Below are 27534 nucleotides of genomic sequence, written 5' to 3' on the forward strand. Positions count from 1 at the left end.
TCCCGGTAAGAGTTCGAGATGCCACCTCAGTAGAAGCATTTAAGTCTCATCTTAAAACTCATCTGTATACTCTAGACCAGGGGTAGGGAACCTATGGCTCGTGAGCCAGATGTGGCTCTTTTGATGACTGCATCTGGCTCTCGGATAAATCTGAGCTGACATTGCTTAACACGATAAGTAATGAATAATAACATTCTCATGCATTTTTATGTTCAAGAAATTGCGGTAATGGTAAGAACTAATTTATTTATTATTGGTTAGTGTGGGTCTTGCCCTCCAGGGGGTTCTTAAGACCACCAAGCACCGACATGAGAGCCTGTTCCAGGGTTGCATTATTGTTTTATTTTTCAATAAGTCTCTCAGTTGCTTTCCAACAATTGTCTTTTTCTCTTTCGTTCTCGCTCTGGCTCCCGCCCCAACCCCGTCTCTCCTCCTGGCTGCTGCTTATAACAGAGCGACAGATGATTAGATAACAAGGCCCAGGTGGGCCATCTACGCACCTGTCGCTGATTTCGAGGCCGGTCCTGGGACACCCCGCTTCGCTGCAGGCCCACAGGCCACACCCCCTCCACAGTTAGCTTCAGAATAACAATGTTAATAAAAAGAATAAGAGACCTATTATACTCTACAAATGTTGGTCTTACTTAAAAATGCACCCGTTTATTTGTGTTTAGTGTTAAAAAAAATATTACATGGCTCTTACGGAAAAACATTTAAAAATATTTGGCTTCTTGGCTCTCTCAGCCAAAAAGGTTCCCGACCCCTGCTCTAGCCTTTAAATAGACTCCCTTTTTAGACCAGTTGATCTGCCGTTACTTTTCTTTTTCTCCTATGTCCCACTCTCCCTTGTGGAGGGGGTCTGGTCCGATGGCCATGGATGACATACTGGCTGTCCAGAGTCGGGACCCAGGATGGACCGCTCGCCTGTGTATCGGCCGGGGACATCCCTGTGCTTGGACTCTCGCTGCTGTATTGGATCCGCTTTGGACTGGACTCTCGCAGCTGTGTTGGATCCATTATGGATTGAACTTTCACGATATCATGTTAGACCCGCTCGACATCCATTGCTTTCGGTCCCCTAGAGGGGGCGGGGTTGCCCACATATGTGGTCCTCGCCAAGGTTTCTCATAGTCATCATTGTCACCGACGTCCCACTGGGTGTGAGTTTTCCTTGCCCTTATGTGGGCCTACCGAGGATGTCGTAGTGGTTTGTGTTGTGGTTTGTGCAGCCCTTTGAGACACTAGTGATTTAGGGCTATATAAGTAAACATTGATTGATTGATTGACATTTTTGAAGTATAAACAGCAGCTTGTCTCTCATTGAGCATCTGTGTTGTCATTCTGCTTGTAAAGGTACCGCCCCTTAAATCTCCCATTGGACGTTTGACACGTCAGTCAAACTGGCCGCCTGCTCTAATAGGCCGTCTAACTTGTGCGGAGCGTCCTTTTAGACACAACCCCTCGGAGCAATGACTCGAGATCCCATTGGTGCAGCTGCTAGCCATGATTGACGTAGCGAGATACAGTGCAGCAATTGGTTAAATATTGTGTCAGTCATCCAAATAGCGCAATATAATTGGTCGAATTAGCTGTCAATCAAATGAAATCGCGCGAAGATTGGTGCAGACGCTGGGGGGGCGGATACCTCCTGGGGCTCGGTGTCGGAGGCTCACGGACAGCGAATGTCGTCATGAGCGGTGGGTAGGAATGAAAAGATTGGTGTTTCTATCCCATTCTGCTCGGTCAAACATCATATTTGCACGGCGCGGAAAGACGCGGAACGAGCGGGTGGTAAGTGGACGCCACTGATAGGCGGGCTGGGGCCGCTGCGTGGAGGAAAAAAAGCATCGCACTTCCGGAAAAGGCTTTTCTTTTTTTTTTTTCTCTCTGAGGCGATCAAAGAGTTCAACTCGCTGCTCTTCACTGCTTCTCCGAAATGGAAGACTTAGAATAAGCCTCGTCGCTTTAACATAACCCGCTAAAGTTGTTTACGTTCCGCGATAACGTTTCCCCGTTTTTTTTTTGTACCCCGTTTAAAAGTAAGCTGCATTAAATCAGCTTAGCGATGCTAATGCTAATGTTAGCACAAACAAACCAGCTGGATTGTCGATGGCGGCTTGTTTGTTTTCCCAGCATCACCAGCGACCTTTAAATCTATGTATGTTGTTTTATTCCTTGGGTGAATATTGAAAATATTGTTTTCTTCTGACCCGCGTATCAATGAGTAGGAACGCCTTCTTCTTGCAAACGTTGTTTTTCCTGAGAGTCACAGCATTAGGAACACTTCTCATACGAGCTCTTGTTCGATGTGTTGAAGTGTGATAAGAGGTTGGTTGTCTGTTCGACATATTCCCACTTGAAGCCAGACCGTGGACCTCCTGCTGTTTTTCTTGGGAATTAATTATTCCTTCATTAGTTACCAGATTTGCACCTTCTTTCTCTCGTATTACCGCTCGCGCCACAGCTAACGTTACCCATATACGTATGTGACGTATGTGAGAAGGTGCGTTTGCTGTCTGTGAGAAGGAGACACAAGAAAGAGTGGGAAGAACCTGTAGTGCATGGGTGTCAAACTCTGGCCCGCCGTGTAATTGAATTTGGCCCTTGAGGCAATATCAATTTAGCATTACAGCTGGCCCGCCGCTACTATACAGCGTCGGTGCCGATGTAACATCCGCATTCACCGCTAATACTCATACTTGCCAACCCTCCTAATTTTCCCGGTAGACTCCCGAAGTTCAGTGTGCGCCTCCCGAAAATCTCCCGGAGCAACCATTCTCCCGAATTTCTACCGATTTCTACCCGGACAACTATATTGGGGGCGTGCATTTAAGGCACTGCCGTTAGGGTTCTCTACAACCTGTCGTCACGTCCGCTTTTCCTGCATACTAACAGTGTGTCACATAATATTTGTGGCTTTTACACACGCACATGAATGCAAGGCATACTTGGTCAACAGCCATACAGGTCACACTGAGGGTGGCCGTATTAAAAACTTGAGCACTGTTACAAATATGCGCCACACTGTGAACCCACACCAAACAAGAATGACAAACACATTTCGGGTGAACATCCGCACCGTAGCACAACAGTTCAAATACCCAGAACCCCTACCATGAATTGATTAACGTGGACCCCGACTTAAACAAGTTGAACAGTAACGGGTGTTACCATTTAGTGGTCAATTGTACGGAATATGTACTGAACTGTGCAATCTACTAATAAAAGTATCAATCAATCAATCAATCAACCCTTGCAGCACTAACTCTTCCGGGAAACTTCCAGCAAACTGACCAATAATTAACGTTTTATTCGTGCATTTTCTCTTGCTACTTCAAGGCTTGAATGTTTGGTTCATTCATTATTGTTATTTTATTTTCAAATGTATTATTAGCCCGTGGGAAAAAAAATTATATTTACCTCAGAGGATTGTAAATAGAAAAATAGGCATTACATTTATACTTAAATTTTATTTGATATGCCATTGATAATTTTTTAATTAGTATTATTATTATAAACAGCCATACATGTCACACTGAGGGTGGCCGTATAAACAACTTTAGCACTGTTACAATTATGCGCCACACTGTGAACCCACACCAAACAAGAATGACAAACACATTTCGGGTGAACATCCGCACTGTAACACAACAGTTCAAATACCCAGAATCCCTTGCAGCACTAACTCTTCCGGGAAACTTCCAGCAAACTGGCCAATAATTAACATTTTATTCGTGCATTTTCTCTTGCTACTTCAAGGCCTGAATGTTTGGTTCATTCATTATCGTTATTTTATTTTCAAATCTATTATTAGCCTGTGGAAAAAAGTTGATATTTACCTCAGAAGATTGCAAATAGAAAAATAGGCATTACATTTGTACTTAAATTTTATTTGATATGCCATTGATAATTTTTTTATTAGTATTGTTATTATCAACAGCCATACATGTCACACTGAGGGTGGCCGTATAAACAACTTTATCACTGTTCCAAATATGCGCCGCACTGTGAACCCACACCAAACAAGAGTGACAAACACATTTCGGGTGAACATCCGCACCGTAACACAACAGTTCAAATACCCAGAACCCCTTGCAGCACTAACTCTTCCGGGAAACTTCCAGCAAACTGACCAATAATTAACGTTTTATTCGTGCATTTTCTCTTGCTACTTCAAGGCCTGAATGTTTGGTTCATTCATTATTGTTATTTTATTTTCAAATTTATTATTAGCCCGTGGGAAAAAAATTTATATTTACCTCAGAGGATTGCAAATAGAAAAATAGGCATTACATTTGTACTTAAATTTTATTTGATATGCCATTGATAATTTTTAAATTGGTATTATTATTATTTGAAACTGGATTTTGCAAGTCACTAAAGTTATATAAGCCTGTCTTGTTCAATATTTAATGCAAAACTTGTTTGGGTCCCTATTAAAAAGTTCATTTGTTCAACCTTGGCCCGCGGCTTTGTTCCGTTTAAAATTTTGGCCCACTCTGTATTTGAGTTTGACACCCCTGCTGTAGTATAATGCCTGCAGCTAAAAGCAACTGTGTGAGAACGTATACTCAAGTCGTTTTCTCTATCGCACAGAGACAAACCCGTGATATATCGCCCAGCTCCAATATGGAGTGGGAAAAAACCTCCATAGCAAAGCACATATACAAATTCCAACGTACATCTCGAGATATCTAGCAACAGAGGGGAGGGAGTGGGGGGCCATGGTGGCAGGCCGCAGCTCTCCGGCGCTGCCCATCCTTCCATCACCGCTGTCGGATTTTCGTCGAGTGCGTTGGATTGGGGCTGGGTTATGTGTGTGTTGCGTATATTTTTTTGAAGATGCATGTGAGTGTGTAAGCCTGCAGTGTGTCTCTGTTCCGTGGTATTGATGTCGTGCAGCCGATAAGTCCAAAGTCAACAACAAACAGGTGTGTGTGTCCATGAGAGATAAGAAGGGAGTTTGTTGTGTCTTTGCTGCACTGTCCTTCAGGAGAGTCTTATTAGTATGATTAATTGACTGCAAGAGGCTGAGGATTTTTAATCTGGCGTCACCGGCATTTGAGTCACAGACATGTCGGCCAATCGGGAATTGTTGAGCCTTGCTCAACAATTTACGTTTCTGCATTCACATAGGGAGGAAGAAGTCACACTCTTTGCATCGTTCTCAGCGCCATTTATTTAAAAGTAGAACTTACTGAGCGCAGTGAGCCCTCTTTTCAGTCATCCACAATCTTTACAAACACCGGACAGCCACCCTACTCGAGATGTGCCAGTGAGAAGTGCCGCAAAGTAACAAAAATTATGATTAATTTATTTTGATTAAAAAGCCGAGTGTCCCGTCGTTAAAAATATTCCGTCTTTAAATCGGATGGGCAATATGAGCCCATCAACACAGACAAAAGAGCGAGAATACCATGATCAGGTGATGGCAACAAACTAAAAGACAACATGCTTTTGTTCGGTATTTATTTAAGTTAAAATTTAGCTTTTTGTTTACATATTCATGATAGTTATTTTTCTACCAATTGCAGTACAACGGTAAACAATTCTACAGTAATGAGAAAAATGAACGTCTATATTAGTGTTGTCCCGATACCAATATTTTGGTACTGGTTCCAAAATGTATTTTGATACTTTTCTAAATAAAGGGGACCACAAAAAATGTCATTATTGGCTTTAGTTTAACAAAAAGTCTTCGGGGTAAATTAAAAATATGTTTCTTATTGTATTTTAGTCCTTAAATAAAATAGTGAACATACTAGACAACTTGTCTTTTAGCAGTAAGTAAACAAACAAGAATTCCTAATTAGTCTGCTGACGTATGCAGTAACATATTGTGTCATTTATACACCTTTTATTTTGTACACATTGAGAGGACAAGCTGTAAAAAAATGTTCATGTATTCACTTGTTCATTTACTGTTAATATCTGCTTATTTTCTGTTTTAACATGTTCTATCTACACTTCTGTTAAAATGTAATAATCACTTATTCTTCTCTTCTTTGATACTTTCCATTAGTTTTGCATGATACCACACATTTAGGTATCGATCTGATACCAAGTATTTACAGGATCAGGAGTTTATAAACATAATTAAAAAAAAAATTAAACTAAAGAAGATGTTGTGAAATATTGATGAAATCACAGTAGTATCGACTAGATGCGCTCCTGTACTTGGTATCATTACAGTGGATGTCAGGTGTAGATCCCCACGGCGTTTGTTTACATTGTGAGCTACGGTGTGTAGTGAAGCATGTTTTAGCTATTCCTGGACCTGCAGGGATTAGACTTTACATTCCTTTGACGAGAGTGCTTCAGTTTGAGTTTGGCGGGAGTATTCAAGCTGTCGTGTGTGTTGCAGATTTAAAGGACAATATGGCCACCATCGTCGCTGTCAGTCCCAGTGAATATCTTCAGCCTTCCTCCGCCACCACACAGGTGAGTCACAATCCCGTTGGTGTTTTCACACCAGATAGCGATCCACCCATATGGTCTTTTCAGGGCCGATACCCGTCATTAGTGGTCAAGGAGGCTGATAACCCATGTTTGGTGCTGATATTATTTGCAGTAAAGTTATTAAAGATGAATATTATGTCAGTCAACAGCTGGACGAGGCTTTAAGTTGTCTTTCTAACATTATTTTTTAGGACAGGCGGTAGTGACATGATGTTTTATGTTGTGTTTAGTTTAGCATCAAATACCTTGGTTACGTGTGACTGAGAGGAGCATCAACATTTGCATTTCAAAATATGAGAAATCACCTGGGAAAATTGGTCAAAATACGTAATTTTTCTCAGTGTTTTCCCCTGGATTGCCGACATACCTGCGGCAGGGGTGGTGGGGCGGGGGGGTTTTGATTGATTGATTGATTGATTGATTGATTGATTGATTGATTGATACTTTTATTAGTAGATTGCACAGTTCAGTACATATTCCGTACAATTGACCACTAAATGGTAACACCCCAATAAGTTTTTCAACTTGTTTAAGTCGGGGTCCACGTTAATCAATTCATGGTACAAATATATACTATCAACATAATACAGTCATCACACAAGTTAATCATCATAGTATGTACATTGAATTATTTACGTTATTTCCAATCCGGGGGGTGGGATGAGGAGCTTTGGTTGATATCAGTACTTCAGTCATCAACAATTGCATCAACAGAGAAATGTGGACATTGAAACAGTGTAGGTCAGACTTAGTAGGATATGTACAGCCAGCAGAGAACATCGTGAGTTCAGATAACATAAGAACAAGTACATTTGAGTTGTTTATAATCCGGGGAGATGGGATGTGAATGGAGGAGGGTATTAGTAAAGTGTTGAAGTTGCCTGGAGATGTTGTTTTAGAGCGGTTTTGAAGGAATATAGAGATGCACTTACTTTTATACCTGTTGGGAGTGCATTCCACATTGATGTGGCATAGAAAGAGAATGAGTTAAGACCTTTGTTAGATCGGAATCTGGGTTTAACGTGGTTTGTGGAGCCCCCCCTGGTGTTGTGGTTATGGCGGTTAAGGAAGTAGTTTGACATGTACTTCGGTATCAAGGAGGTGTAGCGGAGTTAACGTGGCTAAGTGTGTAGTCAATATGACCTCACATCATATGTATGTTTTTATATATATATATATATATATATATATATATATATATATTAGGGCTGGGCAACGATTAAAAATTTTAATCGAAGTTAATCACACTTTTTCTCCGATTAATCGCGATTAACTGCATTGTATACGCAAAGCCCAATAATGAATTCCAAAGTAGTGTGTAGTGCACCTTTATTGGAATATTCTACCACAGGGGCGCTCACACTTTTTCTGCAGGCGAGCTACTTTTCAATTGACCAAGTCGAGGAGATCTACCTCATTCCTATTTATAATTTATATTTATTTATTTATGAAAGAGACCTTTTTGTTAACAAGTTAATGGTGTTTAATGATAATACAAGCATGTTTAACACACATAGATTCCTTTCTTTCACGAAGACAAGAATATAAGTTGGTGTATTACCTGATTCTGAGGACTTGCATTGATTGGAATTAGACAGTGGTGCTGATAACGTCCGCATTTTCGAATGGAGGAAAAAAAAAAGTCCTCCTTTCTGTCCAATACCACATGAAAGTGGTTGGATTTGGCATCTCATTCGTCCAACTTGCATACTCGTTTTTAAACACTTTGTTATGAGAGTAGCATATGTGTGTGGCCCTTTAATGTCTGGCAGCAGGTGAGTGATGTCAGTGACTGTGCGGGTGGGCAAGCAAGTGAGAAAGCGGTCGCTGAGGGCGGGGGAGAAATACATTGGCATCAAACTCCGTAGCTTGCTAGCTTGTGCACGCTAGCTTTCTGAGACTCTTATTTTGTTAGCACAGGCAGGATGAAACAGGTCTTTTATGGTGAAGACAGGAACTGTGCAGTCGGTCTTTAGAGTTTTGACAACAGGTACGGAGTCTCTAGAAATAAAATGTGTTTCTCTGCGTCCGCCCTGTTAGTGATTTTTTTCTTAAATATGAGCTCGCAGCAGCCAGCGTCATCTCACAAGATCCTCGGGTGCCGAGAATGTCAAACAACTGACGAAAGTGAAGTCTTGGTATGATTGATGATTGCTCATTTTTATGTCTATTTTTTAATGCCTGGCTTGAGATCGACTGACACACCCTCCGAGATCGACCAGTCGATCGCGATCGACGTAATGCCCACCCCTGTTCTCCCACATGAACAAAAGTGCCAAAACATTTGTTGTGGAAACACAATTTAAGTCAGTCCTTGTTAAACAGTAGCAGTTAAATAGCATATTTTATGAAAATCAACTCAAAAAATGTAAATACAAACATTTGAGCTTATTGCCACTGCCAGGGTATTTAAGTTATCCTGTTTGTTATGGAAAATAAATATAATCTACATACAAATCTCTGAGCCACAATCATAACATCCGAACTTGCAATTTCTGAGGTAACAGCAGAAACATTTTTTTTATCAGGGATCTTATGTTTAAAAAACCTATATTATAGGTAGTGGGCTGTTTTAGGGAATTTTTGATCAAATTATCCATAGTAGCAATATTAATAATAAAGGGGTAGGATTAAATAAGCTTTGCTTCTTGCAGTATACTCCTTTTCGGAAATGATGTATTGTGTATTGCGAAATGATGAAATTACCTGATGTATATTGTTGTATGTATGTCTTTTTCGAAATAAACTAAGAAAAGAAAGAAACAGAATGTTGTGTTTATTATGCGTAGTACACTTAAATTAATTACGACCATATCTAGGAATTGATATGATGGGAGTTTTCTGATTGTTTGCTTGGTGCTTTGATAAACTGGACGCATCATATACATGGTACTATATTGTGATGTTATGAGCCATGGGAAAAAAGAACTACCCTACACAGCATGCAACAGGAGTGACGAGCATGCAGGTTGTGTCGCCATGACGGCATCTTGTATGTTGTGATATGCACGCTCTGAAAGCAAACGTTAAGAACTCAGCCAATACTCCTGGTCTGCATTATTCATAAATAGACAGACAACACATATACTCCGCTGCTTCACAGGCCGCTGGATGTAGCCGGCAAAGTATTCCCATGCTAGCTAGCAGGTCTAGCAAGCACGCGTCATTCAGTCCAAAACGGCCCGATCTATCCACATCCAGAATTGTCTGGCGGTCGTAAGTGATCCCGGAGTGACCACGCTGTAAGCCAGCCATGAAATTTGCAGAATTGTCCGGTATTTTTGCCAAATGTTCCATCTTTACCAAGAGCCCCTCCACGCCGAAGCCCGTCCGGGCGTCGCCATCTTATTAAGAAAAGGCGTTAACAAAATAAAAGCATGTAAACAACATATGCAAATGTGCGATAAAATAATTGTCGGCGTTAATAGATTGATGAATTAACTCATAATTAACGCATTAATTTGCCCACCCTTAATATATATATATATATATATATATATATATATATATATATATATATATATATATACATATATCTGTCTTGATTGGATTATCCAGAGAATAGTGCTCGATACCGTGGTAGAGCGCAATATGTAGGTGTGGGAAAAATCACAATACTACTTCATCTCTACAGAACTGTTTCATGAGGGTTCCCTCAATCATCAGGAGATTTTAATGGAAGCATTCACATACAATGGTTTATATAGGACACAGAGTGGGTGGGTACAGGCAGGCGTAGGAGCGTGGTGATTGGCTCATGTGTTACCTAGGAGGTGTTTCCGTCTGTGGCGGCATGTTGAAATGATTTCACTGCGCTTGTTGAGGGATGATAGATCTGGATGATATATAATAAACAGTTTCTCTTTTAAGCATAGGTTGCATCTTTTATTACCACTGTTGTAAGGTGTGCTGTATGCAAGAGTTTTCCATGTTATTGAACGTTCAACATTATTGTCTTTGAGGGTCCAAATGTGTTTGCTGAGTTCTGTAGAATTCCGCAAAGTCTGGTTTCTAAAGGAGGCGTTGTGATAATACCATCTTGTTTTGAACGCTCCTTCGGTTAATCCTACGTACGTGTCGGATGTGTTAATGTCCTTGCGTGTTACCTTTGCTTGGTAAACGACTGATGTCTGTAAGCACCCTCCGTTGAGAGGGCAATCAGGTTTCTTGCGACAGTTACATTCTTTATTGGTTTCAGAGTCGTTTAGTCTGGGGGTGGGCAGTCCTTTTGCAATTGCTTTGTTGTGGTTTGAAATGATTTGTTGTATGTTATTCATACAGCTGTAGCTCAATTTAATGTTGTTCTTGTTGAATATTTTTCTTAGGGTGTTGCCTATGGGGAAGTGTTTGTCGATCAGAGTGAGAAACTTGTGGCCTCACTTGTGGTCTCAACCAACATCGGCCACAAGTTCCTCACGATACATGGCCCCATTCATTCTTTCCTTAACACGGATCAATCGTCCTGTTCCCTTAGCAGAAAAACAGCCCCAAAGCATGATGTTTCCACCCCCATGCTTCACAGTAGGTATGGTGTTCTTGGGATGCAACTCAGTATTCTTCTTCCTCCAAACATGACGAGTTGAGTTTATACCAAAAACTTATATTTTGGTTTCATCTGACCACATGACATTCTCCCAATCCTCTGCTGTATCATCCATGTATCCATTTTGGTATAAACTCAACTCGTCGTGTTTGGAGGAAGAAGAATACTGAGTTGCATCCCAAGAACACCTACTCTAATAACACAGAGCTGCCATGCAGGCTGTTTCTTTCTTTAAAAATAATAATGAATCAAAATCAATGTCATTATGAATTATTGACCGATTCAAAGCTCCAATTAAGTCACTTTAAATAGTCCACTTTGAGATATTTTTTGGGGAAAATGTTGCATATTTTGGGTTTGCCATGTAAAAAACTGAGCTGTTTTTTTAAAGAATGGCCTAAAACAAACAAACAAAAAACATAAACAACAACAATAAAACTTATAATTGACGGATAGATCTGAAGTTGATCTCGAGATTATTGTAATCAGCAAATGAAACATCGAACATGTCATCAAAACTCTAAAATTAATCTTAATAAGGAAAAATTACTAATGATGTTCCATAAATTATTTTTTTAATTTTTTCAAAAGTTTTTCTCTCTTTTTTTTTGGTTGAATTTTGAATTTTAAAGAGTCGGAATTGAAGATAAACTATGTTTAAAAATTAAATTTTCATTTTTTCCCCCTGTTTTCTCCTCTTTTAAACCGTTCATTTAAGTGTTTTTTCATCATTTATTCTCTACAAAAAAAACTTCCGTAAAAGGAAAAAAAATGTACGACGGAATGACAGACAGAAATACCCTTTTTTTTTTTTTTAAATATATATATAGATTTATTTATTAACAGTAAAAAATGTACAATTTATTTTCTAACACTCTAATGAGTAGGACGCTTTTGGATCCCCAATAATTATCAGTGTGATTTGTTTTTAAGTGTCATTGTTCAAAAAATGATATTTAATTAAAATCAATGGTGTTATGAGTTATTGACCTTTTTAATGCTACAATTATTATATAATCTCAAATATTCCACTTAAAAAAATTATTGGGTGAAAATATTGCATATTTTGTGATATTTCCATTAAAAATTTTATTTTTTGTGACAAAAAGAACATACAACTTAAATTTTTAAAATCATTATATTGACAGATAGACCTAATGTTGATCTAGAGCAGGGGTAGGGAACCCATGGCTCTAGAACCAGATGTGGCTCCTTTGATGACTGCATCTGTCTCTCAGATAAATCTTAGCTGACATTACTTAACACGATAAGTAATGAATAATTCCACTGGTAATCACAATGTTAAAAATAACGTTCAAAAAATAAAACATTCTCATGCATTTTATTCCATTCATCCGTTTTGTACCGCACCTGTTCAAGAAATAACAATGTTATTAAAAATAATTAGGGACTTATTATACTCTAAAATGTTGGTCTTACGTAAAAAATGCACGCATTTAGTTGTATTCAGTGTTAAAAATATGATATGGCTCTCACGGAAACACATTTTAAAGTATTTGGCTTTCATGGCTCTCTCAGCCAAAAAGGTTCCCGACCCCTGATCTAGAGATTTAAAACTTGAATAATAATAAAAATAATAATACTGAATAATGACACATTTTTTATATTTTTTTGAACAAAACCCTTTGGGGTCCCCGGGATCAAGCCTGAGTGGAGGCCTAAATGTATATGTTTTATACATATATTGTATTGTTTTTTATAAAATATACATTGCACAAAAATTTATTTACAACATTTTTTATGATTTCTAATCAATTTGATTAAACTTAATTATAAGTTACATCAAATTAATTAGAAATCATAAAAAATTACACTATTTTTTATCATTTTAAATTAATTGGATTGAACTTAATTATAAGTTCAATCCAATTAATTGGAAATCATAAAAAAGTATGTACTGCGAGGAGGTGGCGACTTGTCCAGGGTGTACATTGCCTTCCGCCTGATTGTAGCTGAGATAGGCGCCAGCGCCCCACGCGACCCCAAAGGGAATAAGCGGTAGAAAATCGATGGATGGATGGAAACAATTATATAAATATATTTTTTGTGCAATGTATTTTATACCCTTTTTTTAGTTAAAAATAAATATAATTATTGATTAGAAATCATAAGAAGTAATTTAAATTTATTAAAAAAAAGGTGTATTTTATTCTTTTTTTTTTACCATTGTAAATGCCAATAATGTAAATTAATAAGAACTATTAAAAAGTAGCGCGAATCATTTCCAAAATGTTATTCATATTAATTTATTCATCAATTTATTTAAATGTTTTTTATTAAAAAAAAGAAAAAATAATGTAACTAAAATTAATTTGAAATAAGAAATAACGTGAATCTTTTTGGACATTTAAAAAATGCATTTCATTCATTAATTTGTTTATAGTAAGAATAGATACAAATAAATAATGTTAATGAAATTATTGGAAATTAGAAAAAAAATAATGTAAATCTTTTTAAAAAATGTGATCCAATTGTATAGAAACTAAGGCATTTTTTTCCATAAGAAATAATGAGTGTTTAAAGAAAACTTATCATTATTTTTTTTTTTTTATAAATGCTAATACAAATGTTAATACAACTGATTAGAAATAATGGGAAGGCGTGGCGAAGTTGGTAGAGTGGCTCTGCTAGTAATCTGAGGGTTACTGGTTCAATCCCCACCTTCTACCATCCTAGTCACGTCCGTTGTGTCCTTGGGCAAGACACTTCACCCTTGCTCCTGATTGGTTCCTGGTGAGCACCTTGCATGGCAGCTCCCGCCATCAGTGTGTGAATGTGTGTGTGAATGTTGAAATACTGTCAAAGTGCTTTGAGTACATTTAAAAAAAAAAAAAAGGTGTAAAAAAGCGCTAAAAGTGCAACCCATTTACCATTTAAAATAAAAAATATCCAAATGGCCTTCGCTTGCTTTGATTTTTCAGTGTGCGGCCCTCAGTGGAAAAAGTTTGGACACCCCTGTCTTAGACTATAGTTGAGACATTTTTCAAGCTGGCTGCATAACTTGTGTCCGCTGATGTGGTTCTGTTGGACTTGTTAAAAACAACAAAAAGGCATATACCAATACCAATGTACAGTACATCAAAATGCCAAATATCAGCGGCGATAACCGGATCAGTTCAAGCTTCAAATTGTCAGATTTGATGCAGTGAGGTCCAGCACAGAATATGATAGAATAGATCTGTTCCGGGGTCAAACTGTGACAACTTTCCACAAAATGCAATTGTGATTTTTCTAGCGTATTGTGGAGTAAAAAGTGTGTTGTGTAAATGTTCATCACTGCTCCTACAGGACAGTCAGCCGTCCCCTCTGGCCCTGCTGGCAGCCACCTGCAGTAAGATCGGACCTCCTGCGGCTCAAGCCCCCGTCAGCTCCCCGCCATCGGGGCTGCAGCCTCGCCGCCTCCTGCCCATCAAGCCGGCGCCCATCGCGCCCGCCCCGCCGAAAAACCTGAGCTTCCTGCAAGCTAAGGGCAATGTGATCCAGCTCCCCTCCGGCCTCGGCGCCACCGCCCCCGGCAGCCCCATCGTGCTCACCATCCAGCAGAGCCCGGCCCACCCCGGCCCCCAGGCCACGGGCAACATCCAGTACCAGGTGATGCCGCAGATCCAGGGCGCGCAGACCATCCAGGTGATGCCTCAGGGGGGCCAGATCCAGCTCATTCCGGGGACCAACCAGGCGATCATCACCACCCCCATGTCTGTGCCGGCCCCGGCGGCCACCACCCCCGCCATCGCCCCCCACCCGACACAAAAGACTGTCGCGATCAAGCCCTCGTCCAAGGGGAAGAAGTCCATCGCCGCCAACGTGGTGCAGCTGCCGGGCGGACTCACGCTGCCCCTCAACGTGGCGACGGGAGAGGTGGGCGGGGCTCAGATTGTAACCGAGGCGGCGGCAGCGGCGGACCCCGCTGCGGGAAAGGCACGACGGGGGAGGAAGAAGAAAGCGGCGCTGGTGACTCAAGCTCCGGCGCTTCCTCCGCCTCTGCCGCAGGCTCCTTCTCCGCCCCCAGATCAGCTGGAGACCATCTTGATCGAAGCTGGGGACAACATCATTCAGGTACGACTATTCACTTCCTGTTTGCTTCTGGAACTGATGATGACGGACTGGTGTGTGTGCGCGTGTGTCCGCAGGCAGGGAACAACCTGCTGATCCTGCAGAGTCCAGGCCAGCCGGCTGTGGTCCAGCAGGTGCAGCTGGTGCCATCCAAACAGGACTCTCAGGTGGTCCAGATCCCCCAGCAGGCTCTCAAGGTGGTCCAAGCTGCCTCTGCCTCGCTGCCACAGGTCCCGCAAAGACCGCCGTCGGCCTCCTCCGCTCTGCAGGTGGCGTCACCAGAGGCCACGCCCACACAGGTGTCCAGTCCGACCTTGGTGGTTCTTAATCTCCGACGTCTGACTTCAAACGTCTCTTTTGTCAGATCCTGTTTAAGACCGGGTCGGGTGAGTGGCGGTCCGTCCAACTCCAGGATGCCGCGGTTTCCACGGCGACAACACCCACCACCCCCGCTTTACCAGCCCCTTGCGCCAAGAGGGCGCACGCGGGGGCGCGGCGGGAGCGCACCCTGGCGAAGATTGCGCCCGCGGGAGGGATGATGACGCTGAACACGTCGCAAATGACCTCAGCGGCCCAGGCGGTGCAGACCATCAGCATCAACGGCGTGCAAGTTCAGGGAGTTCCTGTCACCATCACTAATGCGGGAGGTGAGGGAATATGCCGCCTTCAAAATAAAGTCTTTGTGCACGCCAGTGACATACTGTGTGTGTGTGTGTTTGCGCGTGTGTGTGTGTCAGGCCAGCAGCACCTGACGGTACAGACCATGCAGGGCGGCGGTCTCCAGCTGGCGACGGGTCAGTCCACCATCCACATGGACCAGACGCTCACGCTGGAGCTTCCCAGTCACGTGGGCGAGAAGAAGCGACGCATGGCGTGCACCTGCCCTAACTGCAAAGACCTAGACAAGAGGTGAGCGCGCGTCCTCTCAGACAAACTTCAGTCAGCTGTACAGTGCGACACAATTACTCGCGAACACGCCTGAAAATAGACCGTGAGATAAGGCTGGGCGATATGTCCTTTTAGTAATATCGTGATATGTTTAGGCCATGTCACGATACACCGTATATATCTCCATATTTTGCCTTGGCCTTAAATGAACTGAGATGAGTTCAAACCCCGGCCAAGTCATACCAAAGACTATAAAAATGGGAGCCATTACCTCCCTGCTTGGCACTCAGCATCCAGGGTTGGAATTGGGGGTTAAATCACAAAAAATGATTCCCGGGCGCGGCCACTGCCGCTGCTCACTGCTCCCCTCACCTCCCTGGGGGTGATAAAGGGTGATGGGTCAAATGCAGAGAATAATTTCGCCACAGCTAGTCTAGCTCAGTGTTTTTCAACCTTTTTTTAAGGCAAAGCACATTTTTTTCATTTAAAAAAATGCAGAGGCAAACCATCAGCAGAAAACGTTAAAAAATGTACTTTGTGTTAGCAAGCAAGGCTATTTACGTTGTTGCTATCCTTCTTTGTGTGGACATTGTTGATTGACATGTCCAGTACGGATATACTTTGTGGACGCCGTAAGTTTTTGCCGTCGTCCAGCATTCTGTCTGTTTACTTTGTAGCCAGTCCAGTTTGACTTTCGTTTTGCGTAGCCTTTTCCTTTCCCTTTTGTTCATTTTGGGTTTAAGCATAACATAACTTTTTTTACCTGCACACTGCCTCCCACTGTGGTCTGCATTACGGGATTGACTGGTTGATGGAGACTTTTATCAGTAGATTGCACAGTTCAGTACATATTCCGTACAATTGACCACTAAATGGTAACACCCGAATAAGTTTTTCAATTTGTTAAAGGGGGCTTCACGGTGGCAGAGGGGTTAGTGCGTCTGCCTCACAATACAAAGTTCCTGCAGTCCTGGGTTCAAATCCAGGCTCGGGATCTTTCTGTGTGGAGTTTGCATGTTCTCCCCGTGAATGCGTGGGTTCCCTCCTGGTACTCCGGCTTCCTCCCACTTCCAAAGACATGCACCTGGGGATAGGTTGATTGGCAACACTAAAATTGGCCCTAGTGTGTGAATGTTGTCTGTCTATCTGTGTTGGCCCTGCGATGAGGTGGCAACTTGTCCAGGGTGTACCCCGCCTTCCGCCCGATTGCAGCTGAGATAGGCGCCAGCGCCCCCCGCGACCCCAGAAGGGAATAAGCGGTAGAAAATGGATGGATGGAATTTGTTAAAGGGGAACATTATCAGTAGACCTATGTAAGCGTCAATATATACCTTGATGGTGCAGAAAAAAGACCATCTATTTTTTCAACCGATTTCCGAACTCTAAATGGGTGAATTTTGGCGAATTAAACGCCTTTCTGTTTATCGCGCTGGAGGCGATGACGTCAGAATGTGACGTCGCCGAGGTAACACAGCCGCCATTTTCATTTTCAACACATTACAAACACCGGGTCTCAGCTCTGTTATTTTCCGTTTTTCGACTATTTTTTGGAACCTTGGAGACATCATGCCTCGTCGGTGTGTTGTCGGAGGGTGTAACAACACTAACAGGGAGGGATTCAAGTTGCACCACTGGCCCCAAGATGCCAAAGTGTTTGCCGCCAGACCCCCATTGAATGTGCCGGAGTGTCTCCACATTTGACTGGCGATGCTAAAGCAGACATGGCACAGAGATGTATGGATAACCTGCAGATGCATTTGCAACGATAGTCAACGAAATCACAAAGGTGAGTTTTGTTGATGTTGACTGCCAGCTAATCGATGCTAACATGCTACGCTAATCAATGCTAACATGCTATTTACCGGCGGTGCTAAAGCAGACATGGCACAGAGATGTATGGATAACCTGCAGATGCATTTGCAACTATATTACGTTTCCTTCCACCCACATTTAATGCGAAACAAACTCTTACCAATCGATGGATTTAAGTTGCTCCAGTGTCAAAAGATGCGAAAGTCCTGATCGTTTGGTCCGCACATTTTACCGGCGATGCTAACGCAGCTATTCGGCTGTGCTATGGCTCAATAGCTTCAGTTTCTTCTTCAATATTTTCATACTCCACCCATCTGTTTCAATACATGCGTAATCTGTTGAATCACTTAAGGCGCTGAAATCCGGGTTTGAATCCGAGCTAATGTCGCTATATCTTGCTGTGGTATTCCCATTGTTTGTTTACATTGGCAGCACTGTGTGACGTCACAGGGAAATGGCCAGTGTCTTCGCAGAGAGCCGAAGATAAGGCAGTTTAAAGCTTTATTTAGGGATATTCCGAGACCGGTAAAATTTTGAAAAAAAATACAACAAGCCACTGGGAACTGATTTTTATTGTTTTTAACCCTTTTGAAATTGTGATAATGTTCCCCTTTAAGTCGGGGTCCACCTTCACAACAAACCATCCTGGTCTCACCCGACTTTTACAAAGCAATGCTGCCACCTACTGACATGGAGTATTAGGTGGTTACCCTGCCGAGTTTTACACGGCACAGATACTTATCAACGGCAGATTATAATTATTGATTTGCAAAAAATATTTTTGGGCATAAATCAGGTGAAGTTGCATAATTTCCCACAGCACACCGGACAATATCTCACGGCAAACTAGTGTGCCGCGGCACAGTGGTTGAAAAACACCGGTCTAGCTGATCGGAGGCGGATACTAAACTGATGCGCGTTCTCCGATCTTCCTGACATTTTTGGTGGCGGGTCAGGGCGTGGGGACGGATCGATATTTTAGCCCGCCCCTCTTGTGCACGGAAGACAGGAGCCTTCCAAGTCCCACACGCTCACACCTGTCCTTTCTCCACGTGCAGGCCGGGCGACGTGGGCAAGAGGAAGCACATCTGTCACGTTCCCGGCTGCGAGAAGACCTTCCGCAAAACCTCGCTCCTCCGAGCCCACGTCCGTCTGCACACGGGCGAGCGGCCCTTCGTCTGCAGCTGGGTCTTCTGCGGCAAGCGGTTCACGCGCAGCGACGAGCTGCAGCGGCACGCCCGCACACACACAGGTATGACACTGAACAGCGTGTGTGTGTGTGTGTGCTGATATATATGTGTGTGTGTGTGTTTGCAGGGGACAAACGCTTTGAGTGCTCGCAGTGTCAGAAACGCTTCATGAGGAGCGACCACCTGACGAAGCATTACAAGACTCACATAAACACCAAGAACCTGTGAGAAGACTCCAGACAAACTCACTTGTCCCATAGTGGGACACCCCTGACGCCCCCACCTCCCCTACAGCCCCCGCCGGTAGGAAGAAAATGTCTGCCAGTGGTTCCAACATGTGCTCAGCACTGCCTGGCGCCACTCCGGGTCCCCTCCATTTCATCACGGCAGTCGCCCACAGGAGCCATGCCCTCCGCCCGCTTTTTAAAGCCGCACCTTCCGGACTTCCTCTGGAGCGACGTGACCCCGATCCCAGGCCAGGATGAGCCACGCACATCTTCACCCGGGGGCAGGAACAGCCAATCATGGTTGAGAAGCTGCTGCATCGTCACGGTAACCAAGACATGAGAGGGGGTGCCATTATTCAAACTTAATGAGTCTCTTTAAGGCAGGGGTGTCTAAAATGTCTCCACTGAGGGCCGCTCACTGAGAAATCGAATCATGCAGAGGGCCGTTTTGCTATTTTTCATTCAAATATAGAATCTTTGGGACCACACGATTCGATTCTTAGGGATAACAATTCAATTCATGAACTATTATTTTATTAATAAAATTGGGTGCCAGTTCTATAATTAACTACATTCCTCCTTAAAGTAGACAAACAGCTCTAATACATTTATATGTTACTTAAAAGAAAACCTGTTTTGTTGAATTAAATTCAATCCAAACATTTATTAAAGTCAAATACAAATAAGGCAAAAATAGAAGTAGCCGACATTTCTCCTTTCCAAAGTAAATATGTACAGCAGATACAGATCTACATCAATTATATGATTAAAAAAAAAATACAAATCAAAATGTGTTTTTTTTATTATAATTTTTTTTGAATCTATTAAAAACTGTTACAAAATAAAATCACGGTTAATTTCAATTTTTTTTGGACAAGCCTAAAGTATATAGATTTTTTTTTTTTAACCTTCATAGCTCCTCTCAAGTTTGGTCCCATAGATCTAAAAAGGATCTCAAACATTTTTAAAATAATTATATATATATATTTTTTTTATTCAATTCTTAAATCTACATCAATTTTACATCCATCTGTCGATGTAAAGTTTTTTTTTAATGATTATACCCTTTTTGCCAAAACCTGTTTTAATATGGCAAAAAACACAAAATTTGCCATATTTTACCCCCCAAAAAATGTCAAAGTGTAATATTTGATGTCAAGTAACTTGGAGCCTTCAATAGGTCAATAATTCATAACATTGATTTTAAGTCATTATTTTTGTGCAATGACAGTTTATAAAAACAATTAACTAAATGATCAGGGATACAAAAGGGTACCACTCATTAAAGTGTGAAAAATAAGTCATAATTTCGTATTTTGACTAATGTTTAAGTCTCGAGATCATCTTCATTATCAGTCGATAAAAAGTAAAAAAATAAATAAAAAGTTTTTAATTTTTATGCTCTCTTTATCAGAACCTGTTTTTTTCAATGGCAAAAACACAACATATGCAAAGTGTAATACTTGAAGTAAAGAAATTGGAGCCTTAAATAGGTCAATAATTTATAAGATTGATTTCATGTCGTTATTTTTAAGCATTGACAGTTTAAAAAAAAAAATCCCACTAAAATTTTTAGGGACCCGAAAGGGTCCCACTTATAAATTGTTAAATTATGTCTTACAAATTTGTTATTTCTTTTTTACAATTTCAGATCTATCCGCCGATAACAACTTTTTATTTCATTTAGTTTGTTTTATGCCCTTTTTGTCCAAGAAAACTTTGTTGTTTATATGGCAAATATGCCATGTTTTTCCCAAAATATTTTTCAAAGTGAAATATTTGATGTGAAGTCATTGGAGCCTTAAATAAGTCAATAATTCATAACATTGATTTCATGTTTTTATTATTGAGCAATGACCGTTAAAAGAAAATCCCACTAAAATTAAAAAAAAAAATCCCACTAAAATTCTCACTCATAAAAGTGTTAAATTATCTCTCACAATTTTTTTATTCCTTTTTTAACAAATTCAGATCTATCCGCCGATAACAACTTTTTATTTAATTTAGTTTGTTTTATGCCTTTTTTGTCCAAGAAAAGGTTGTAGTTTGCCATATAATAATAATGTATTAGATTTTATATCACGCAAACACACCAAACATGCCATATTTTCCCCCAAATATTTTTCAAACTACAATATTTGATGTGAAGTCATTGGAGCCTTAAATAGGTCAATAACATTGATTTCAATGACAGTTAAAAAAAATCCCACTAAAATTCTCAAAGACCCTTCCCACTCATAAAAGTATTAAATTATGTCTTAGAATTTTTAATGTATTTTTTACAACTTCAGATCTATCCGCCGATAACAACTTTTTATTTAATTTAGTTTGTTTTATGCCCTTTTTTGTCCAAGAAAACCTTTTTGTTTATATGGCAAACACACCAAACATGCCATATTTTCCCCAAAATATTTTTCAAAGTGCAATATTTTGATGTGAAGTCATTGGAGCCTTAAATGAGTTAATAATCCCACTAAAAAATCCCACTAAAATTCTCGACAACCCTTTCCCACTCAAAAAATTGTTAAATTATGTCTTACAATATTTATTGTATTTTTTTTACAACTTCAGATCTATCCGCAGATAACAACTTTTTATTTCATTTAGTTTGTTTTATGCCTTTTTTGTCCAATAAAAGGTTGTTGTTTACATGGCAAACACACCAAACATGCCATATTTTCCCCAAAATATTTTTCAAAGTGAAATATTTGATGTGAAGTCATTGGAGCCTTAAATAGTTCAATAATTCATAACATTGATTTCATGTTTTTATTATTGAGCAATGACAGTTAAAAGAAAATCCCACTAAAATAAAAAATCCCACTAAAATTCTCACTCATAAAAGTGTTAAATTATGTCTCACATTTTTTTTATTTCTTTTCTACAACTTCAGATCTATCCGCCGATAACAACTTTTTATTTCATTTAGTTTGTTTTATGCCCTTTTTGTCCAAGAAAAGGTTGTAGTTTGCCATATAATAATATTAATAATAATGTATTAGATTTTATATCACGCAAACACACCAAACATGCCATATTTTCCCCAAAATATTTTTCAAACTACAATATTTGATGTGAAGTCATTGGAGCCTTAAATAGGTCAATAACATTGATTTCAATGACAGTTAAAAAAAATCCCACTAAAATTCTCAGAGACCCTTCCCACTCATAAAAGTATTAAATTATGTCTTAGAATTTTTAATGTATTTTTTACAACTTCAGATCTATCCGCCGATAACAACTTTTTATTTAATTTAGTTTGTTTTATGCCCTTTTTTGTCCAAGAAAACCTTTTTGTTTATATGGCAAACACACCAAACATGCCATATTTTCCCCAAAATATTTTTCAAAGTGCAATATTTTGATGTGAAGTCATTGGAGCCTTAAATGAGTTAATAATCCCACTAAAAAATACCACTAAAATTCACAGAGACCCTTCCCACTCATAAAAGTGATAAATTATGTCTTACAATTTTTGATTTATTTTTTACAACTTCAGATCTATTCGCCGATAACAACTTTTTGTTTAATTTAGTTTGTTTTATGCCCTTTTTGTCCAAGAAAAGGTTGTTGTTTATATGACAAACACACAAAACATGCCATATTTCCCCCAAAATATTTTTCAAAGTACAATATTTGATGTGAAGTCATTGGAGCCTTAAATAGGTCAATAATTCATAACATTGATTTCATGACGTTATTTTTGAGCAGTGACAGTTAAAAAAAAAAGAAAATCCCACTAATATTCTCAGAGACCTTTCCCACTCAAAAAATTGTTAAATTATGTCTTACAATATTTAATGTATTTTTTACAACTTCAGATCTATCCGCCGATAACAACTTTTTATTTCATTTAGTTTGTTTTATGCCCTTTTTGTCCAAGAAAACTTTGTTGTTTATATGGCAAATAAACAAAACATGCCATATTTTCCCCAAAATATTTTTCAAAGTGCAATATTTTGATGTGAAGTCATTGGAGCCTTAAATAGTTCAATAATTCATAACATTGATTTCATGTTTTTATTATTGAGCAATGAACATTAAAATAAAATCCCACTAAAATAAAAATAAAAAATCCCACTAAAATTCTCACTCATAAAAGTGTTAAATTATCTCTCACAATTTTTTTATTCCTTTTTTACAACTTCAGATCTATCCACCGATAACAACTTTTTATTTCATTTAGTTTGTTTAATGCCCTTTTTGTCCAAGAAAAGGTTGTAGTTTGCGTGATATAAAATCAAATACATTATTATTATTATTATTATTATTATTATTATTATTATATGGCAAACACACAAAACATGCCATATTTTCCCCAAAATATTTTTAAAACTACAATATTTGATGTGAAGTAATTAGAGCCTTAAATAGGTCAATAACATTAATTTCAATGACGGTTAAAAAAAATTCCACTAAAATTCTCAGAGACCCTTCCTACTCATAAAAGTATTACAATTTTTAATGTATTTTTTACAACTTCAGATCTATCCGCCGATAACAACTTTTTATTTCATTTAGTTTGAGCTGGCGACTTGTCCAGGGTGTACCCCGCCTTCCGCCCGATTGTAGCTGAGATAGGCGCCAGCGCCCCCCGCGACCCCAAAAGGGAATAAGCGGTAGAAAATGGATGGATGGATGGATGGATAGTTTGTTTTATGCCCTTTTTGTCCAAGAAAAGGTTGTTGTTTACATGGCAAACACACCAAACATGCCATATTTTCCCCCAAATATTTTTCAAAGTGAAATATTTGATGTGAAGTCATTGGAGCCTTAAATAGTTCAATAATTCATAACAGTGATTTCATGTTTTTATTATTGAACAATGACAGTTAAAAGAAAATCCCCCTAAAATAAAAAATCCCACTAAAATTCTCACTCATAAAAGTGTCAAATTATGTCTCACAATTTTTTTATTCATTTTTTACAACTTCAGATCCATCCGCCGATAACAACTTTTTATTTCATTTAGTTTGTTTTATGCCCTTTTTGTCCAAGAAAAGGTTGTAGTTTGTGTGATATAAAATCTAATACATTATTATTATTATTATTATTATTATTATTATTATTATATGGCAAACACACAAAACATGCCATATTTTCCCCAAAATATTTTTCAAACTACAATATTTGATGTGAAGTCATTGGAGCCTTAAATAGGTCAATAACATTGATTTCAATGACAGTTAAAAAAAATCCCACTAAAATTCTCAGAGACCCTTCCCACTCATAAAAGTATTAAATTATGTCTTTGAATTTTTAATGTATTTTTTACAACTTCAGATCTATTCGCCGATAACAACTTTTTGTTTAATTTAGTTGGTTTTATGCCCTTTTTATCAATGAAAACTTTGTTGTTTATATGGCAAACACACCAAACATGCCTTATTTTCCCCAAAATATTTTTCAAAGTGCAATATTTTGATGTGAATTGGAGCCTTAAATGAGTTAATAATCCCACTAAAAAATCCCACTAAAATTCTCAGAGACCCTTCCCACTCATAAAAGTGATAAATTATGTCTTACAATTTTTGATTTATTTTTTACAACTTCAGATCTATTCGCCGATAACAACTTTTTGTTTAATTTAGTTTGTTTTATGCCCTTTTTGTCCAAGAAAAGGTTGTTGTTTATATGACAAACACACAAAACATGCCATATTTTCCCCAAAATATTTTTAAAAGTACAATATTTGATGTGAAGTCATTGGAGCCTTAAATAGGTCAATAATTCATAACATTGATTTCATGTTTTTATTATTGAGCAATGAACATTAAAATAAAATCCCACTAAAATAAAAATAAAAAATCCCACTAAAATTCTCACTCATAAAAGTGTTAAATTATCTCTCACAATTTTTTTATTCCTTTTTTACAACTTCAGATCTATCCACCGATAACAACTTTTTATTTCATTTAGTTTGTTTAATGCCCTTTTTGTCCAAGAAAAGGTTGTAGTTTGCGTGATATAAAATCAAATACATTATTATTATTATTATTATTATTATTATTATATGGCAAACACACAAAACATGCCATATTTTCCCCAAAATATTTTTAAAACTACAATATTTGATGTGAAGTAATTAGAGCCTTAAATAGGTCAATAACATTAATTTCAATGACGGTTAAAAAAAATTCCACTAAAATTCTCAGAGACCCTTCCTACTCATAAAAGTATTACAATTTTTAATGTATTTTTTACAACTTCAGATCTATTCGCCGATAACAACTTTTTATTTCATTTAGTTTGTTTTATGCCCTTTTTGTCCAAGAAAACTTTGTTGTTTACATGGCAAACACACCAAATATGCCATATTTTCCCCAAAATATTTTTCAAAGTGCAATATTTTGACGTGAAGTCATTGGACCCTTAAATAGTTCAATAATTCATAACAGTGATTTCATGTTTTTATTATTGAACAATGACAGTTAAAAGAAAATCCCCCTAAAATAAAAAAATCCCACTAAAATTCTCACTCATAAAAGTGTCAAATTATGTCTCACAATTTTTTTATTCATTTTTTACAACTTCAGATCTATCCGCCGATAACAACTTTTTATTTCATTTAGTTTGTTTTATGCCCTTTTTGTCCAAGAAAAGGTTGTAGTTTGTGTGATATAAAATCTAATACATTATTATTATTATTATTATAATTATTATTATATGGCAAACACACGAAACATGCTATATTTTCCCCAAAATATTTTTCAAACTACAATATTTGATGTGAAGTCATTAGAGCCTTAAATAGGTCAATAACATTCATTTCAATGACAGTTAAAAAAAATCCCACTAAAATTCTCAGAGACCCTTCCCACTCATAAAAGTATTACAATTTTTAATGTATTTTTTACAACTTCAGATCTATTCGCCGATAACAACTTTTTATTTCATTTAGTTCTTTTCATGCCCTTTTTGTCCAAGAAAACGTTGTTGTTTACATGGCAAACACACCAAACATTCCATATTTTCCCCAAAATATTTTTCAAAGTGCAATATTTTGATGTGAAGTCATTGGAGTCTTAAATAGCTCAATAATTCATATCAGTGATTTCAATAACAGTTAAAAAAAAAATACCACTAAAATTCTCAGAGACCCTTCCCACTCATAAAAGTGTTAAATTATGTCTTACAATATTTAATTTATTTTTTACAACTTTAGATCCATCCGCCGGTAACTTTTTACTTCATTTAGTTTATTTTATGCCCTTTTTGTCCAAGAAAAGGTTGTTGTTTACATGGCAAACACACCAAACATGCTATATTTTCCCCAAAATATGTTTAAAGTGCAGTATTTGATAATTGGAGCCTTAAATAGGTCAACAGTCCACAACACTGATTTTGATTCATTATTATTTTTTGAGCAATGCCAGTTTTAAAGTCATTGCTTTCACCTTTTTGCCCTTTTTATTTTATTTTTTTCTGCATAGCATTTCTAGAATGTGCCACTTTGGGCCGCACTTTGGACACACTGCTTTAAAGGAATCATTGAGTTGGAGGAACATAATATGAGGCGGAACAAAGACTGGGGGCCAAGGATGCCCTCTCTGGATGAACTAATCCTGTATGGCGGACATGTTTGTTGTTAATGTTCGACGTGGCCAGTATTGTACGTTGTTGCTGTACCGCCTGACACCCAACCACCGCTTCAACAGCTCCGCGCTGACGTCCACGTGTCAATGGTGTGTGTGTGTGTGTTATTCCCCAGACCTGTTCTTCCGGGTGCGCGGGAGCCGGACGTGACAACGTCCTCGTTGTGACAATCACAGTAACAAAGCGTGAGGGGGCGGGGGGGGCGTGGTCACTTGCTATGTGATAGCTCGAAGGCCACACCCACTTTACCTTCCCAGTAACGGGCTCGACTCGGCGTTGTTTCTGTCTGTGCACTTCCTGTTGTCATCGGTGCACTTCCTGTTGTCATCGGTGCACTTCCTGTGGTCGTCGTCGGCCTGCAGGAAGAGGACACTGTGCACCGTGTGACGTGACATTGTACGGCTTCATTCCTGTTCCGGATTGTTCTCCAGGACACGGAATATACGCCTTAGACCCTCTATTTAAATGTTTGTGTTAATTTATACATGCTGACGTCATGTGCACTGATTCAAACACCGCGATGTGTGCATTGATTGCCCTAAGAAGTAAATGTCAATGAATTTGCCCTCCAAACTAAACTTATTTTGTTGCCCCGAGTCAAATGCTTCCCCCCTTTGGTCCAATGATGTCCCCCGCTGCCAACTGCTGTGCCTTTCAGCAGAACCCAAGACCAGCAGTTCCTTTTCTACACTGTACAAGGTGCTCCTTTTCTACAAGCGGCCCACAAATAAACAACTCAAACCCA

The 27534-nt window shown here is 39.1% G+C and overlaps 1 protein-coding gene across 4 annotated transcripts; it reads left to right on the forward strand.

The window, feature by feature from the left end:
* The first annotated feature begins 1618 nt into the window (after positions 1–1618).
* On the forward strand, positions 1619–27534 carry sp2 (sp2 transcription factor). 4 transcript variants are annotated; one of them, XR_009808811.1, is made up of 9 exons: positions 1876–2158; positions 6365–6441; positions 14312–15079; positions 15154–15375; positions 15441–15723; positions 15814–15985; positions 18835–19028; positions 19094–23410; positions 23875–27534. XR_009808811.1 is itself a non-coding variant. In XM_061915729.1 (8 exons), exons 1-8 carry the CDS (start codon positions 1691–1693, stop codon positions 19192–19194), a joined length of 1824 nt encoding a protein of 607 aa, XP_061771713.1. In that variant the 5' UTR covers positions 1619–1690; the 3' UTR covers positions 19195–27534. The 4 variants fall into 4 exon arrangements, 3 of the variants coding, with proteins under 3 accessions (XP_061771713.1, XP_061771722.1, XP_061771699.1); XM_061915729.1 differs by lacking the exon at positions 1876–2158 and adding an exon at positions 1619–1697 and having other exon boundaries at positions 19094–27534; XM_061915738.1 differs by lacking the exon at positions 1876–2158 and adding an exon at positions 1658–1791 and having other exon boundaries at positions 19094–27534.

This window comes from Nerophis ophidion, linkage group LG01 (assembly GCF_033978795.1).
Source record: "Nerophis ophidion isolate RoL-2023_Sa linkage group LG01, RoL_Noph_v1.0, whole genome shotgun sequence".
Taxonomy (NCBI): domain Eukaryota; kingdom Metazoa; phylum Chordata; class Actinopteri; order Syngnathiformes; family Syngnathidae; genus Nerophis; species Nerophis ophidion.